The following is an 18,223-nucleotide window of genomic DNA, read 5'->3' as shown; positions in this document are numbered from 1 at the left end:
TATGATGTGCGCTAATATTTTTCTTGAGTGGCAGGTCAAAAGTGGCTGAAAAAAGGACACCTGGCATCATTCCAGAACTATCCTATCCTTAGAAGAGATTAAAAAAATAAAGTTGTTGTGTCCCGTTGGCTGCCAGCAGAGCTAACAGCAGAGTCAGACAAGGAGGAGGTTGGGGGGGGGGGAAGGCTCTGATAAGGAAACAACTTCAGAAGTCAGAGCCCAGCCCTTCCGTCCTCCCCCAAGTGGAGAGCCAGCTGTCTTCAGGGCCTGAGCTGAGTGAGGGGGAGGAAGAGATGGGGCCCATCCCAGATGCACGTATGCACAGAGAGGAGAGGAAAACAAAGGAAATCAATAAGCCGGCTCTCAGGGAAAGGCAGACGTGGATATTAGCAGCTGGGAAATAAATAGTAGAGGTTTGGGAGTGGCCAGTTGTCACAGTCAACTGTTCACTTTTAGGATACAGCAAGCAATTAGGATTTCTTGGCCCTGTCTGTTGGGACTAATTACGTTTGATTTTTTTCTTTATCCATGTAAAAAGACTTCCTATCCTGTTTGAAAAGGGGTTTGTTTGTACTCGCGAGCAAGCGGCTTATCATTACTTGGCAAGGCTGAGTCAGAACAAAAGCTACCTAAAATTGAAGACTTGCTGGTTAAAAACCTGGTAGATTCAAAATACTCCCATTTAGTTTCACCTGAGTTGCCTCCTTTTTCCAGAAGCTCAGATGAAGCTTTTTCCCTTAGATTAGGGGTCAGCTCTGGAGCCGCATATGGCTCTTTCATCCCTCTGCTGCGGCTCCCTCTCGCTCAAAATAGGCATCATAACCACCAATGTGCGACACCTGCCAGCATGAGATTTATTGAACTTTTCGACACTCCCCCTCCCCCTATGGTCGGTAGGCCAACCAAGGATAAATCCAAGAAAAGAAGTTTCAGGAAAAAAATTAAGTTTAATTCAACTACATATGCTAGTTTTGTGACCGCTGAGGAAATAGTCAGGCACAGGAAGGGTTTTGTGACTTCCAGTGTTTTCTTTTCTGTGGGAAATGGGTCCAAATGGCTCTTTGAGTGTTTAAGGTTACTGACCCTGGCGTTAGAACAAGACTCTCCAAACCAGGTGACTCGTTCAGTGCCATTCACACAACGAATGTCAAGGACTATCTGTACTCTTTTTCCTGCCTGTACTCCCAATTTGACATACGGAACTTTGGTGTGGCTCTTGATGCTGAAAAGGAGCGTTTTGGGTGCTTGGCTGCCCACTGTTGCTCCAACCGAGATCGGAAATTCTTGCAAAGACTCCAAAAAATTCTTACCAATTGGGATGGATGAAATCTGAGAGTAGAGATCCAACATCCGGTTCCCATCAGCATCCACAAGATAATTTCCTCGGCTTTCTTCGTAGTTGCAGAAAAAGTGGACTGCCTCTGCATTCTGAGAGAAACAGATGAAACAAGCTGAGATTTCCTGGTGTGATGCCAAAGTTGAGAATCAAGCAAAATAAGCCACAATTTAGGCTGGATAGGAAGGAGAATAGGAAATTCTGGTTGGTTTCCCATTTCTGTAAATCGTTTTTCTCTAAACATGCTTATCTTGGAAAGACAAGGGAATTCTGATAGTTTTGGCATTTGGGGACTAAAAAGGGGGAAAAGTTTAGGATGACAACTACAGTTGTACAATTCTGCTTTTCTTTTTTTCAGGTTCTCTCGGAGGTTTTATTGCTTAGTTTCTATCTTTGTTTTTGTTTGTTTTGTACATTTTATTATAGTGAAAAATTATATAGTGAAGGTAAGGGGATTCTAGGATTGTCTTATTGTTATGTGAGTCCCGTTTACCGAATTTTCAAACGGAAATGAATTTGAAAAGATCAGTAATGCAGTAGAGTGTCCATTTTACAGAAGCGGCTAGCTGAGGCTAAATGCAATGAGCAATTGTGCGAGACCATCCACTGCATTTTTCATTGAGCTCACTGAGCCAAGGAATGCACTGGGCATGTGTGTTTCTGTCCCCCGCCCCTTGTCTTGCATCTGTTTGCGTTGGGGTGCACCAGGAAACAGGGCAGGCTTCATTCATTCATTTTCTGGGCCATGTGACCAAGGATCCGGGGCACTTGGAATAGAGCAGTGGCCAATATTCCAAATCTATGCCCAAGTGCCCTTCCCATCAGGAAGCATTGGGGAATTTTGGCAGGATTATTTATTAATTTTTAGGTATTTATTTATTTAATTTCACCCACACATCCTCTTTTTTTTTTTTCCTGTAGCACCCAGTTATATCCAGATTATTTGTCTGCCACCAACAAATATGCTCCCATTCTGTTTAGCTTCATGGCCTTGCTGATTACAAAACAGGCATACGTATGTCGCTTAGCAACCTGCCATTCACACAATTTTGTGATTCAGCAGCCAATATTTGAAGGGTAGAAGATCTGGGATGTTTTTCAAGTGGAATCTGGAGAAATTACCTGAATCCCATTCAACTGTTTCATTAGTTCCTGAAAGAAGAAGAATGAATATTATTATACAGATTGACCAATCGAAAAACCAGGAGGTGAAATGTTCCTGTACAACCTATTCAACTTTTTTTGGTTTCTCTTTTTTATTTTTTATTTTACTTCATTCAACCCTAGGAAGTACAAAGGGCATCTAAATGTCATGATTTAACCAAAGAGCCAGTCCGGCCCAGGGGTTAAGGCCAGGGGTGGGATTCAGACGGTTTGGACCTGTTTGAGTGAACCGGATGTTAATTTTAATCTGGCCACCGAACTGGTAGTTGCAAGGACTGGATGGCCCTGCCCACCCCAACCCTCCCCTCCCAGGAGTCTCCACGTGGCCCGTTTTGGATATGAGGTAAGTGCTGGACCCACACGGAGGCTCTTGGAGGGCGAAAAAGGGCTTACTGGAAGTACCGGAAGTCTGAAAAGGGACCGTTTTCGTCTTCCTGGAGCCTCCAGAGCCTGGGCTGAATGAAAACTCCCTCCCTCTGCCATGGTGCAGGATGCTGACTAGGCCATAACCCCCCCCCCCCAATGGCCACACCTACCCAGCAACCGGGCAGAGAACTGGTTGCTAAAAAATTTCAATCCCACCCCTGGTTAAGGCACTAGGCTAGAAAACAGGAGATGGTGAGTTCAACATCTACCTTTAGCCATGAAAGCCGGCTGGATGATTTTGGGCCAGTCACTTTCTCTTAGCCCAACCCACCTCACAAGGTTGTGGGGAGAATAGGAGAAGGAAGGTGGGTTGGATACATTTGCTGCCTTGGGTTATTTAAAAAAATACAAGATAAATAATAAATCTAAAGCATAACAAATAACAGAGCTGGAAGGGACCTTGGATGTCTTCTAGTCAAGCCCCCTGTTCAAGCAGGAGACCCTACACCATTTCAGTCAAATGGCTGTCCAGTCTCTTCTTGAAAGTCTCCAGTGATGGAGCACCTATAACTTCTGAAGGTAAAATCCATTTTATCCCAAATCCATAAGCACTAGAAGTATTTTTTTAAATAGGAATGTGTATTAGATCTTCGCTCCCTTGAGTTATTTATAAAATAATAAAGGCAGGATATAAATAAAATCATAAAATAATAAACTAAAGTACACTAAATAAAAAAATAAAAAATAAAAAATAAAATAAAAAAAATAAAAATAAATGAATAAAAAATAAAAAATAAAAAATAAATAAAAATAAATAAATAAATAAAATAAAATAATAAAATAATAAAATAAAAAAATAAAAAATAAATAAAATAAAAAAATAAATAAAATAAAAAATAAAAAAATAAAAAAATAAAAAAATAAAAAAATAAAAAAATAAATAAAATAAATAAAATAAATAAAATAAATAAAATAAATAAAATAAATAAAATAAATAAAATAAATAAAATAAATAAAATAAATAAAATAAATAAAATAAATAAAATAAATAAAATAAATAAAATAAATAAAATAAATAATAAAATGAAATAAGGATTATAATGATAAAACAGTATTCCAGAGTTTGCATTCATCTCCATGCAATGGGAATTAAAGTCCAAGTAGACTGATTGGAAAATTGGACTTTTTTTAAACAGAAAAAAATAAAATAACTTTTAGATTTGATGATTAGAAAAAAATTGTAGAGAATAGAAAACAAGGAAAGCAGTGATATTAATTTAGCATAAGAGTTTCATGTAAATTTATACTTGTTTCTGCTGTAAACGAAAGTAGGAAATAGTTCATACTTGTTTTTCTTTCGTTTTCTGTCTGCACTTCTGGCTTGGCTTTTCTCTCTTTTTTATTTTAATTATTAGTTTGTGTTTTTCTTTCCTTATTTGAAAATCTAATAAAGTTATTTTAAAAAAAGGAATTAAAATCCAACCACTAAGTCAAGGAAGGACTTTTAAGGTATGTTTAATCTCTTGTGTCCCCCACCCCCCGCCCCAAATATTTGGAGATAATGATAGTGGAGTTGAGGAGTATTAAGGATGGGAGTCCTCATCTTGACTTACCCTGGATCTCGGCCCAGGGACTTCGGTCTTCATCAGTGGTCCATCATAGTCAAATTCCATGTCTATTTTAGCTGCCACTTGGCTAATTCCTCGGAATCCTGAAAACAAACAAACAAAAATAATTTAAAAAGTGACTCTAGGACAGTGATGATGGACCTTTTCGGTACCGAGTTCCCAAACCAGAATGTGCACACATGTGTGTGCTTATGCATGCGCTGGACCACCGGAAACTTAAAGACCAGCTGGTCTTTGCCTAGTTTGGGGCCATTTTTCGGGCTGTTTTCAGTCTGTTTTTTGGGCTGTTTTCAGGCGAATTTTCAGTTCGAGAACAGTCTGGAAACTAGCTTGAAAACAGCGAAATGTGTGCAAAGCAAACCGGTAGTAAAACCGGGAGCAACCCACCTCTGTGTTAGGGGTGTCTTACCCCCACAGTATTTTTTTCCAGAGAGTAAGTTATCTGTGTACCAAGTTTGGTTGAAATTGCTTGAGCCGTTCCAGAGTTATGCTGGAACACACAAACACGTACACAGACAGCCATTTTTATAGGTAGGTAGGTGATAGATTAGATAGATAGATAGATAGATAGATAGATAGATAGATAGATAGATAGATAGATAGATAGATAGATAGATAGATAGATAGATATAGCTAGAGAGATAGCTAGAGATAGCTAGATATAGAGAGCTAGAGAAATACCTAGAGAGAGAGAGAGAAAGAGAGCTAGAGAGCGAGGTATGTATGTATGTATGTATGTATGTATGTATGTATGTATGTATGTGTGTTGCATTTGTGCTGATAAATAAATGAAGTGAGACTAGTATAGATCTATTTCAAGCTATTTAGCTCTAATCATCTAGCGATGCCCTTACTGGGATTTGAACCTGGGCTGTTTTTACATATTAGGCAGTTGTATTAGCCTCTACGCCAGCAGATGAGAGCTAAATAGCTTGAAATTGATCTATACTAGTCTCCTTTTATTTATTTATCAACACAAATGCAACACAAAAATGATTTTCTGCCTAGAAGGCTCCTAGGGTGGAGCTGAAAGGCAAAAGGGAAGCAGTATGCTCCCTCCCATATTTGGGCATACCAGGTGTTTTCACATACACACACCTTTGTGTGTGTGTGTGTGTGTGTGTGTTTGTGTATATGTATGTGTGTGTGTGTGTGTGTGTGTGTGTGTGTATATATATATATATATATATATATATATATATATATATATATATATATATATATATATAGAGAGAGAGAGAGAGAGAGAGAGAGAGAGAGAGAGAGAGAGAGAGAGAGAGAGAGAGGGGGGGGGCGCTAGAGCTAGATATATGTATGTATGTATCTATCTATGTATGTGTGTGTGTGTGTGTATGTATGTATGTATGGAGAGAGAGAGAGAGAGAGGGAGGGAGGGAGGGAGGGAGGGAGGGAGAGAGAGAGAGAGAGAGAGAGAGAGAGAGAGAGGGAGGGAGGGAGAGATACACAATTCTTTTGGACACATTTTATGTTTATCAAATTGAATGCCCTTAAAATAAAAGAAGGAAGAGACCAAATGCCCCCTTGGTCCCCCCAGGAAAATAAGGAAGAGGAGAAAATTTGTGGGCTTTTCCAGGAAATTGCATCATCAGCCAAATGTGCTCGGTCATTTGAACAGCTAGAAGAACAGCCACTGGGCAGGAATCTTCTCAGCAAGTAAACAACTCTTAACACGCAGCCTGGGAACGGGAGCTTTATTTATAAAATGCTTCCAGGGTTTCAGTCATATGTGATTGAGGGCAAACAAGATGCAGGAGGCTCCCACCCACTCAGAGGTATGCTTTCTCTACCACGGGGATACGGATGCCAAAATAATAATGATGATTATCTAAACTGCAACGAACCGTAAGCATCCATGGGAACCAAATCGGGGCTGCTTGCGCAATGCTGCACGCATTCCTTGGGTGCAAGGCAGGACAGCTACAGGAGCTGAAGAGAAGCTCCCAAATCCTTCAGATGTGCAATGAAGGCTTGCTAGCCAAGGGGAAGAGTAAACTGGGGCCGGATCTCCTTGAAGGATTTTCAAACGCGAAAGATCTGGGGCAGGAGGAACCATGTTTTGAGGCAACCGTTCTGGGGAGTCACCTCAAAGTGGTTATGTCTTCAGTAGCTTCCGCTAAAATGATCAGAGCAGGGCTCAGAAAGTTTGCTTGAAGCCCCCTAAAAGAGGTAGACAGAGGATGCGCAGAAGGCATATTTAATCACCAACATTTTTTAAAATTATAAGCGGCCTAGAGCAGTGATGATGGCAAACCTGTTCTTCACCAAGTGCGCAAACTGGAACATGTGTGCATGTGCGCACTGGAGAGCAAGAAACCTGAAGACCCGATGGCCGGTGCACGCATGCCTGTTTTGGGGGCTGTTTTCAGGCCAAAAATGGCCCGGACAACGGCCCAGAAAACAGCCTGTGTTTTGGGGGCCATTTTCTGCCGCTCCAGTGCCCACAAAGACCAGCTGGCTAGCGTGCATGTGCACGCCAGAAGTCAGAAGAGCAGCTGGTGACGGCGCATGTGCCCACAGAGAGGGCTTTGAGTGGCTCCCCTGGCACCTGTCCCATAGGTTTGCCATCAGGGGCCTAGAGTCATTGATTGAGGTGGGCGGCTAAACTGAAGATGGATGGATGGATGGATGGATAATAGGCAGACAGATAGATAATCTTCCCAAAGCACCAGAAGGCAAGACAAGAAACAATGGATGGAAACTAATCAAGGAGAGAAGCAATCTGGAATTCAGGAGGATTTCCCAACAGTGAGGACAATCAACCAATGGAACAGTTTGTGCCTCCAGAAGTTGTGGATGCTCCATCACTGGAGACTTTTAAGAAGAGACTGGACAGCCACTTGTCTGAAATGGTATTGGGTCTCCTGCTTGAGCAGAGGGTTGGACTAGAAGACCTCCAAGGTCCCACCCAACTCTGTTATTCTGTTTTTTTAATTTATCTCACCTGGAATCTCCCAAAATGTTATTGGTGCCTATAATTTATTTTACTCCTGCATTTGAATCATGTTGATGCCAGATGGTTTTATTGCTGATTGTGTCAGCTAATTGCTCTTATAGAAAATTTTGTCCAGGGCTCCTTTCAGTGGTACAAAAATAAATTAAGCTGATTTATCTTCATTTCGTTCTGGGGATCTGAAGGACTGGGAGTACTCCATGGACTCCCATATTTATAGCTACTGCTAATGCTTTTGAGGGCCACATATGATATTTTTTCTTCATAGCCCAAGGATTGCAACATCAAAGGGTTTTAATTTCATGTTGACCTCAATCCTCTGCCAAGATAGCTACTCATATATGCAGAGAACCGAAGTCTGGCTGAACAGGCCAGGTGCCCCACTGTGATTTAGAGTCTAAGGCCATGTTTCTCAAGTTTTAAGATGTGTGAACTTCAACTTCTAGAATTCCCTAGCCAGCATTTGTTGAAGTTCACACATTTCAAAGTTGCTAAGGTTGAGAAACACTAGTCTACAATAACGGAGTAAACAACTCTAGGTCTAAATCAACTCCTGGTGCTCTCTTCTTCAGAGCTGAAGAAGCTTCTTGGATGAGAAGCGAAACATCTTCAAGGGGAAAAAAACGAAGTCCAGTTGCTTTTGAAAAAAGGCACAGTTGGATCATTGAATAGAAAATAATAATAATCGTCCAATCCTTTCGTTCATGCAGGGTTTCTTTCTTTAATAGCTTTCTACTTTGATTAATCCCAAGGTCTTTCCCACAGTGCAGTTTAGAAAATAAGTGTGCTAGGCTATGAAAACTGTAAAAATCTATTTTATGTATATATTATTTATATGTATATATACACAAGTCAGGAAACAATGGATGGAAACTAAGGGTGGGTTGCTGCGGCATTACTGCCAGTTCGGTGCATGTGCAAGTTTGCATGCACACCTGCTTTGCTTACACGTGTGCATAATTGCCCATAAATAGGTCTACACATGCGCAGAACATTAAAAAATGGGAAAAATGCCACGCTGACCAAGGAACTGGTTGAAAGGCATGGCAGGCCTGGGTCGCTGCTGGTTCTTGCGACCCAGGCTGGCAAATCACTACCCGTTCAGCAGAACCGGTCCGAACTAGTAGGAATCCAACACTGATGGAAACTACCGTATTTTTCAGAGTATAAGATGCACCAAGATTTTGAAGAGGCAAAAAAAAAAGTTTTTGCACTCTACAGACCTCCCCAAAACGGCGCATTTTTCATGAAAACAGGCCTATTTTTTGTCAAAAAAGGGAATGCATAGCCTTTAGAAGGCTTATAGAGTGCTCCTGGGGGCTGGGGGGGGGGGGGGCAAAAACAAGCAAAAGCCCCAGGAGCAATCTGGAAGCCTCCTACAGTAAGGTGACCAGACATCCCGCTTTTGGCGGGACAGTCCCGATTTTTAACAATTTGTCCTGCATCCCGCGGCGTTTTAAAAAAGTCCCGATTTTTGTATAAATAACCGAGTTGCATAGAAGTCACACACCTTGTTGGAATGGCAGCCTAAGTAAGTAATCCGAAGCATCGGGCAGGAAAGGGCAAGACTGTTAGCTGTGAAAGAGGGCCAGGGAGGGAGGGAGAGATGGGGATGAATGGTCATACGCGATTTGCACCGAGTGGCGCTCACCCAGGGTACTTTAGTAGGAGCTGGGTTTTTCCCCACCTTTCAGTTGTATTAAAATAATAATCCTGGGAGACTTTTGAGGGGTTTGCAAAACGGATAGCAATTTGCTAGGAAGAGGGGGAAAAAATCCATCCCAGATGGCCCGATCAGCAGAAGGCTGGTTCACTTGCAAGCCGCGATCATTTTGCACCTGGGAGGAAGTGCTTGCTTGGCTTATGTGCCGCCGGCAAAGGGTGGGTGGGTTCCGTGGGCGGAGAATGGCCAAGCGAGCAGCCAGGTGTGCGGGATGTCGGCCGCGTGCCTCTAATATCCTAGGCCAGTCCCACACAGGTGCGAGGAGCACAAGTGTGGTGCGAGGAGCACAAGTGTGACACGATTGCCGGATGTGCCGGGCGGAGTGAAAAAGGTGTGCGCGGGAGCGGCTGCTTTGCCTAACTCGCTTGTTAAGGAGTAGGCTTGGATTGTCTGGGACTCTGCCAAGTTCAAGCTTTGGTTGGGGCTTTTATCAGGTTAGAACCTCGTCGAAGTGGTGGGGGGTGAAAAGTGGGTGGGTGGAAGGAAGGAGGGGAGACTGGTTTGCCACCGCCTTGCAGTAGGCTATGAATTAGGGTATAGTACTGCAGACCACTTCAGCTGACTGTTATCTGCAGTTCAGTGGTTCAAATCTCACCGGCTCAAGGTTGACTCAGCCTTCCATCCTTCCGAGGTGGGTGAAATGAGGACCCAGACTGTGGGGGCGATATGCTGACTCTGTAAACCGTTTAGAGAGGGCTGAAAGCCCTATGAAGTGGTATATAAGTCTAACTTCTATTGCTATTGCTATTAGCCAAGATAGGACTTAGTTGGTTTTCACATTTTCTTGCGGCGCCCTTTTAACCGCAATATAGTCTGACTTTTTATACTTTCTTTTCCAGGGTTCCTGTAAAAAAAAAAAAAAAAACAACTTAAAATGTAGGGGGTTGTGTAGGTAAAAACCTAAGGGCATCTGTTGTGCTAAAGCCGAGGACCGTAGGCATATTTGGGTGTGGTGTGTATGGACCATGGACCATATAGACCAAATTTTTAATCAAGACCCCCCCCCCCGGTCAATGGTGTCCTGCTTTACCAATGTTAAAATCTGGTCACTTTATCCTAAAGGCTATGCACGGCCATTTTGGTGAAGGGGACAAGGTTTTGGGAGGCCAAAAAATGCTATATTTAGTGTATAAAATGCACCCAAATTTTCACCCTCTTTTCTGAGGGAAAAAGGTGCATCTTATACACTGAAAAATATGGTAATCAAGGAGAATCAAAGAGAAACTTCCTAACAGTGAGAACAATTAACCCGTGGAACAGCTTGCCTTCAGAAGCTTTGAGTATTTTGTCACTGGAGGTTTTTAAGCAGAGACTGGACAGTCACTTGTCTGAAATGGTATAGATCTCCTGCTTCAGCAGGGGGTGGAGTAGAAGACCTCCAAGGTCCCTTCCAGCTCTATTTTAATTGAATATGTTTCTGTGTCCTTTTTTTTTGATGTACATATTAAAATATCTTGTTTGAGTTTATTTTGTCAGCGTGCACACATTGTGACTATTTTGAGACAACCCAGGAGCAAAATACAGTAAACAGGTTTGTCTTTCAAACAGTGGTTTATATACAAGGAATATATACATACATGTACAGGGGAAAGTCAGGCAATCAATCATCAACTATAGCACGGAAGCACACGAGAGAGACCATCAAACCTTTCTTATAATACAGTCTCTTAAAGTGGTCAAATAACCCTGCTGACTCATTACTACCATTGCATCATCATTACAGCAGCTGGCCAGCTATTAAATCATTAAATCATCATTGCCTTGACATATTTTATTTCTGTAAAAACATTTTGTTTTTGTAGTTTTATATTTTAACTTTTTTTGAATAAAAAATACACATCTAGCTATCATCTACCGATATAAATAGATATAGATATAGAATATATGGATATATAGGTAATTCCTGACTTACAACAATTCATTTAGTGACTGCTTAAAGTGACAATGGCACTGAAAAAATGACTTATGATCATTTTTCACACTTACGACCATTGCAGCATCCCCATAGTCATGTGATCAAAATCCAGGTGCTTAGCAACTCATGTTTATGATGGTTGCAGTTTCCTGGGGTCATGTGATCCTCTTTTGCAAGTTTCTAACAAGGAAAGTTAAGTGGGCAAGCCAGATACACTTAACAACCCTGTTACTAACAACTGCAGTGATTCACTTAACAACTATGGCAAGTAAGGTCATAAAATAGGGCACATCACACTCAATAACTGTCTCAGTTAAGAGCAGATATTTTGGGCCCGTAAGTTGAGGACAACCTGTACAGATACTGTATAAGGTAAAGGTTCCCCTTGCACATAAGTGCTAGTCGTTCCCAACTCTAGGGGGCAGTGCTCGTCTCTGTTTCAAAGACGGAGAGCCAGCGTTGTCCGAAGACGTCTCTGTGGTCATGTGGCTGGCATGGCTAAACACCGAAGGCACATGGAACGCTGTTCCTATTTTTTCTACTTGCATTTTTACATGCTTTCGAACTGTTAGGTTGGCAGAAGCTGGGACAAGTAATGGGAGCTCACTCTGTTACGTGGCGGTAGGGATTCGAACTGCCGACCTTTCTCATCTTTCTGATCGACAAGCTCAGCGTCTTAGCCACTGAGCCACCGCGTCCGTAGATACTGTATATAGATACATAAACTCTTTTTCTGTCCCACTCACCTCCTGCAAATATCCTGGAACTCTGTTGCAGTGCCCATGCTGTGTGCCGATTGAGCAGCATCAGGGCCATTGTATTCAATGGGATTTTTCTTCAGTCACAAAATGAATTTTTCTTTACGCCTCCAGCTAATGACCTGGAAAGAGAAATAGACAAAACTCAATACTTTTACCATGGAAGACCAGCAAAACAGGACTCCTCTTAAAAAACACACCAGGAAGCCTCTAGATCTCAAGAGCCTGGTTTGCAAAACCAACGAATCAGCAAATGGAGCATTTGTGGCCAAATCCCTCTCAGGTTGCAATTTCCGAAGCTTCAGCTGGCTACTGAAATGTTTCTGGCTTTGGCCAAAGCTTGAACTATCAATTAACCAAACCAGAAGGTTAATGTATAATAACATAATGTACCACACCTAGAGTACTGCATCCAGTTTTGGTCACCATACTATAAAAAAGATGTGGAGACTCTAGAAAGAGGGCAGAGATGAGTAACAAAAGTGATTAGGGGACTGGAGGCTGAAACATATGGAGAATGGTTGCAGGAACTGGGGATGTCTAGTCTAGGGAAGAGAAGGACCAGGGGAGGCAAGATATATATTTTTATAGAAATCAGTGGTGTAAAGTTATTTATTTTTTCATTTTCATAACATATAATCACATATATACTATTACATAGCCAGCATCGTATTGTATTATTAAATGTTTACATCAATTCATCTTAAATGAAGATGAACTCCCATCAACTCCCAAAAAACAATAATTGGCTCTTATTGGAGAAACAATTTCTCCATACACCATATTTGTACCTTATCCATCACTTTCTTCTCCCTCTTTCCTCCCTCCCATCTCCTTTCTTCCCTCTGTCCTTCTTCCCTTCTCTACTTCCCCTTCTCCTCTCTCCCCTTTCCACTCCTCCTCTTCCCCCCTCCTTGCCCTTTCTCCTCTCTCTTTCTTCTTCCCTCTCTCTCCTCTGTTTCCTACTCTTAATCTCATTTACTTTAAAAAGAAAAAAGAAAGAAATCAGGGATGGTATTCAGCCAGTTCAGATCAGTTTGGGAGAACTGGTAGTGGGAACCTGTTGGGGGGGGGGCTGCCCATGTGCCCCAACACTATGCCGTCCTATTTAGCCCTGTTTTCTAAGCCTTGTGCATGTGTGCAAGCCACATGTGCGCAAAATGCATGCATGGAACGCTGTGCATGTGTGTGGAAGGCGCATGCTCACAGTTTCGGTGCGCAGCACACCAGTGGTAAAATTATGTGAAACTCATTTCTGATAGAAATGGCTAGTGTATATTATTATGGGAAAACAAAAAGTTGTGGTTTGATGTTAATGCTTTTTTTAACACTGCAACAGAGGGAGTCGGAAGTCAACATTTATTTTTCTTTTTTTCCTTTTCCCCAGTTTCTCCTCACTTTTCTCTCCCCTCCCCCCGCTGTGTCTTCCTATTTACTTTTGTATATTATCTTATAACCTAATAAAGATGTTAAACATGGAAATATGGTTTTCGAAACTAACTCTCATCCAGCTGAATGAGCATGAAAATGTTCAGCAGAGCAAGGCCGTTTATCTCCTTTTGACTTGTTCTCCATATCGCAGGGGGCCCAGGCAAGAAACAGTGGGTGGAAGATAACAGAATAATAAGATCATTAAAGAAAGATCCAATCAGAAGGAAGGAAAATATTTTCTGACTGTGAGAACAATTAATCAATGGAGCAGCTTGCCTCCTGAGTTGTGGGTGCTCCATCACTGGAGGTTTTCAAGAAAGGCTGAACAACTGTTTGTGTCAGTTGCTTGCTTGTGCGGCAACAGCCTGCCATGAACTGTGGAGAGGATTGAAGGGGGAAGGCTTGGGGAAATGAAAGTAAATGCTATGTTTCCTGAGATGATGCCTTAAGGTCACCTAGCTGGGAGAAGGAGGGGAGCTGCACATGAAATTGTGCTTGGACTGACCATTATGAAAACATCTTGCCTGAACCTGATTGGTGATATTGGGGTGGGCAATGAGAGGCAGTGAAGGGAGAGAAAAGTAGAACTTTGGGATTTTGGCACGCAAAGTGGTATAACAGAAAAGTATACATATATAGTCATTGTGCTTTTAAACACCCCCCCCCCCCAACCTAATTTTGGTCAAGCTGTAGACTGTTCCCAGCTATTCTCATCATTATCTTTATATAGATCATTATCTTTATATAGTTGTACATCCGTTTGTGATTCTGTCTTTTTATCACAATAGTTTCCCATTGTAGGTATATTTCATGTTCCCTCTCCATTTTTCTATGCCTTGGATTAGATTACCCTTAATTATCTCTAGATGACAATCTTCGCTGGTCAGTGTTCATTATACTTCCCCGAATGTATTATATAAAGTAACATGCAGTAAACATCTCATTTTGTTCATTATCTTAAAGGTTCTATATATGTCCATGTTTCATAGATTTTGACCCATGCTTAGCTGTTCCTCTATTGTCATATTCACTCAATTCGCAACTCAATTTAATTACCATGTCAAATAGGTAAATCACAAACCTCTGCTTTACAAGCTTGAGTGGGATGACATGAGGTTTCCTGCTTTGAGCAGGGGGTTGGACTAGAAGACCTCTAAGTTCCTTCTATCCCTATGATTCTATGTGCTATGTTGAAAACAACTGTCCCCAGGATTCTTGGAAGAAAATACAACACAAATAAATATAGAACATAAATAATCTAAACTGGTTGGCTGAGAATCTCCAGGACCAGAAATGCAAAAGAGATTTCAAACCCAGCTTTCCATGCAGGGAACGTCTGGTGGTTTTCATGTTGTTTTTATGATTCTACATTGCTAGTGTTTCATCCAGAGTTTAGATGGGAGGCGATTCCAACTTTCGGCTGCAGCGTTACCTCATGTTCTCAAAAAGCCTGAAATTAAATCCGTTGCTCAGCTACAGGCAATTTTCATCATTTGAAAATCCTTTGGCTGCTGCTGTTTAAAACCACTCAGGCTTGGATTAACATCAATACAAGGCAGTGAATTTAAAACACTTAATTAAAATGCTGGAAACATCCCCCGGTGCTCCTCTCTCTACCCATTTCCTTTTTTTAAAAAGCGACCGCAAGCAAAATTCAGTCAACAAGTCCAGAGCCAAATTCAAAAACGCTCCCGCGGACTCCGATGACAGATAAGCAAGTTCAAAACTTCCTCCTTAAATAAAACCTAGATTGAGGACACCAATTTAAAGGCTAGCTTGGGTTGTTTCTTTGCTTTTTATCTTCTAAGAAAATGCGGCTTGCTTCAAACAGTTAGAGTAGTCCTGAAAATCCAATACAGTACTGTCAAAGCAGAGGTGGTATGCTCCCAGTTCGCACCGGTTCGGGCGAACCAGTAGTGGTGGTGACGTGAGGCTCCGCCCACCTACCCAGATGTCCTCAAGGATCTTCTGCGCATGCGCTTCCGCTACCGAACCCATAGTGAAGAAGATAGAATACCATTACTGTTTCAAAGCACATTTTCTGGTTGAAGAACTGCAAGCCACATTAAGCACCAGAGGTGGGTTCCTGCTGATTTGGACCGGTTCGGCCGAGTAGGTAGTAATTCAGCTAGCCACGCCCCCGAACCGGTTCTAGTAGCAACGGACCTTGAATGTCTTCTAGTCCAACCCCCTGCTTAGGCAGGAAACCCTACACAATTTCAGACAAATGGATAGCCAACATCTTCTTAAAAACTTCCAGTGTTGGAGCATTCACAACTTCTGGAGGCAAGTTGTTCTGTTGATTAATTGTTCTGACTGTCAGGAAATTTCTCCTTAGTTTTAAGTTGCTTCTCTGTTTGATTAGTTTCCATCCATTGTTTCTTGTTCTGCCCTCAGGTGCCTTAGAGCAGTGGTCCCCAACCTTTTTATCGCCGCGGACCAGTCAGCCTTTGATAATTTTACCGTGGCCCGCTGAGCGCGTCGATGACCAGCACTAGTAGCGTAGCCTTGCGCAGGAGCAGTTCAGTATGGCTAGCGTAGATAGCGTAGCACAAACTGCGCCTACGCAAGGCTACGCTACTAGCGCTGTCTACGCTAGCCCTACGTAGCTGCGCAGGCGCTCTTAGGTTTTTTTCAGGAATCGGCCAGCGCTGAAGCGCTGAAAAGGAATGAGAAGGGCGGCGCTGGACACAGGGGGGCGGTGGGCCGCTGGTGACGTCAGAGTGCCACCAGCGGTCCAGTAACACCCCTTGTGCCAGTTAGCCCTAATTTGCATACAGAAAGAAACTATGGCTCCCGGCCGCTGCAGCGATCATGGCCCCCGGCCGCTGCGCGGCCCGGTGCCAGGTACTCCACGGCCCGGCACCGGTCCGCGGACCGGGGGTTGGGGATCACTGCCTTAGAGAATAGTTTGACTCCCTCTTCTTTGGGGCAGCCCCAGATATATTGGAAGACTGCTATCATGTCTCCCCTAGTCCTTCTTTTCATTAAACTAGACAGACCCAGTTCCTGCAACCTTTCTTCATATGTTTTAGCCTCCAGTCCCCTAATCCTCTTGGTTCTGCATTCTTTCCAGAATCTCAACTTCTTTTTTACATCGTGGTGACCAAAACTGAATGCAGTATTCCAAGTGTGGATTTACCAAGGCATGATAAACTGGTACTATCACTTCACGTTATCTTGATTCTATCCCTCTGTTTATGCAGCTTAGAACTGTGTTGGCTTTTTTGGCAGTTGTTCCTCAGGATTGCATAATTGTGGTCAGACGAACAAATGCATTAGCCTTCCATTCAATCATGTCCAATTCTTAGAAACCAACTGGACAACTCCCTGCGGTCTTTCTGGCAAGATTTTCAGAAATGTTTTTGCCACCTTCTTCCTAGGCTGAGAGAAAGTCAAGGTCACCCAACTGGCTTCATGCCCAAGGTGAGACTAGGTGATGTCGGGTCTCCTTGCTTCTATCTAACCACTACACCCAAGGTAGCTTAGTTGATGAATGTTCGGTGTTAGTTTGTTAATGTCCGTAGCCTGAAACATCCTCAAATAATGATACCCATCCAAGAACAGACAGCTCAAGTCTTGAGTTTATTATCTGCACCTCTATAACGGTCTGGTTTGGTTCTGCAGCCCAACAAGACAGACACAGACTTCAGAGGATAATTAGAACTGCAGAAAAAACAATGGCTACCAACCTGCCTTTCATTGAGGACCTGTACGCTGCACGAGGCAAAAAGAAGACTGTGAAAATATCTACAGATCCCTCACATCCAGGGCAGAAATTGTTTCAACTTCTATCCTCAAAACAACCATATAGAGAACTGCAACCAAGATGACTAGACACACAAACAGTTTCCCCCCGAATGTCATCACTCTGCTAAACAAATAATTCCCTCACCACTGTCAAACTATTCACTAAGGCTGCATTACTATTACTATTAGTCTTCTCATCGTTCCTATCACCCATCTCCTCCCACTTATGACTGCATGACTGTACGTTTGTTGCTTGTATCCTCATGATTTATATTGATATTGATTGTTCCTGATTGCTTATCTGTACCCTATGTACATTATGTATTGTACCTTACGATTCTTCATGAGTGTATCTTGCCTTTTTACACTGATAGCATCTGCACCAAAGACAAATTCCTTGTGTGTCTAATCACATTTGGTCAATAAAGAATTCTATTCTATTCCTTTTTAGAGTTACGAAGGTATAAGATGAACGGAAGAGATTCAGGCTTAATCCCAGGCTGAAGTTAGAGTAGTTCAAACTTCAGAAACCTACTGCAGCTGCATATAAGGAAAACTTATATAAAATGTGCAAAGTTGGCAAAGTTGTTTATATTTCCTCCTTTGGGTTTGTGCGCCGCCCTGAGTCCCGCCGGGAATAGGGCGGCATATAAATAAAATGAACCTTGAACCTTGAAACTTTCCAACATTTAGTGGACATGTTCTTAATCAGTTATTGGGTTTATGTTATCATATGTGGTGGACATGCCCCAAGGCAAAAAATATTGGACAAAAATACATACATGGTTAGGAAAAAATGGTAAGGCAACATATAGATTGAAAACCAGAAATATTGTTGTTGGGTATCTTACCAGAAAAATATAATAAAGGGAATACATTTTTAATTTTACACATGTTAACAGCATCTAGAATTGTGTTTGCACAACAGTGGAAAAATGAAGAGATCCCTACAGATGACAATGTGATAAAAATAAAAATACTAGAATGTGCAGAAATGGATAGATTAACACTTAAAATGAAAGAGAAGTAAGAAACTGAATACTTTTTAACATGGGATTTGTGTTATCAGTGGCTAACTAACAGAAACAGAAGTTAGAAATTTAAAAGCATAAAAGAATGACTAATTATGTAAGGAAGGTTCACAAAGAAGTATAAGTAAATACTATTATTATTATGTAATC

General features: G+C 41.9%; 1 protein-coding gene across 2 annotated transcripts in view; it reads right to left on the bottom strand.

Annotated features, from left to right (window-relative positions):
- Positions 1 to 18,223, bottom strand: part of ABAT (4-aminobutyrate aminotransferase) — a 67,073-nt gene that overhangs the window by 26,259 nt on the left and 22,591 nt on the right. The window contains exons 2-5 of one of the 2 annotated variants that reach the window (XM_087729117.1): positions 11,850 to 11,983; positions 4,480 to 4,577; positions 2,459 to 2,488; positions 1,311 to 1,428 (exon numbers count right to left, since the gene is read on the bottom strand). In XM_087729117.1, coding sequence (XP_087585243.1) covers positions 1,311 to 1,428; positions 2,459 to 2,488; positions 4,480 to 4,577; positions 11,850 to 11,919 — 316 coding nt within the window. In that variant the 5' untranslated portion in view covers positions 11,920 to 11,983. The remainder of the gene's footprint in view (positions 1 to 1,310; positions 1,429 to 2,458; positions 2,489 to 4,479; positions 4,578 to 11,849; positions 11,984 to 18,223) is intronic. The other variant, XM_087729118.1, reaches the window with a different exon arrangement.

This window comes from Thamnophis sirtalis, unplaced genomic scaffold (genome assembly GCF_051295495.1).
Source record: "Thamnophis sirtalis isolate CommonGarterSnake01/CBP01778 unplaced genomic scaffold, rThaSir2_p1.2 scaffold_14, whole genome shotgun sequence".
NCBI lineage: Eukaryota > Metazoa > Chordata > Lepidosauria > Squamata > Natricidae > Thamnophis > Thamnophis sirtalis.
The sequence above is the reverse complement of the archived record's forward strand: the minus strand, read 5'-3'. Positions and strand labels throughout refer to the sequence as shown.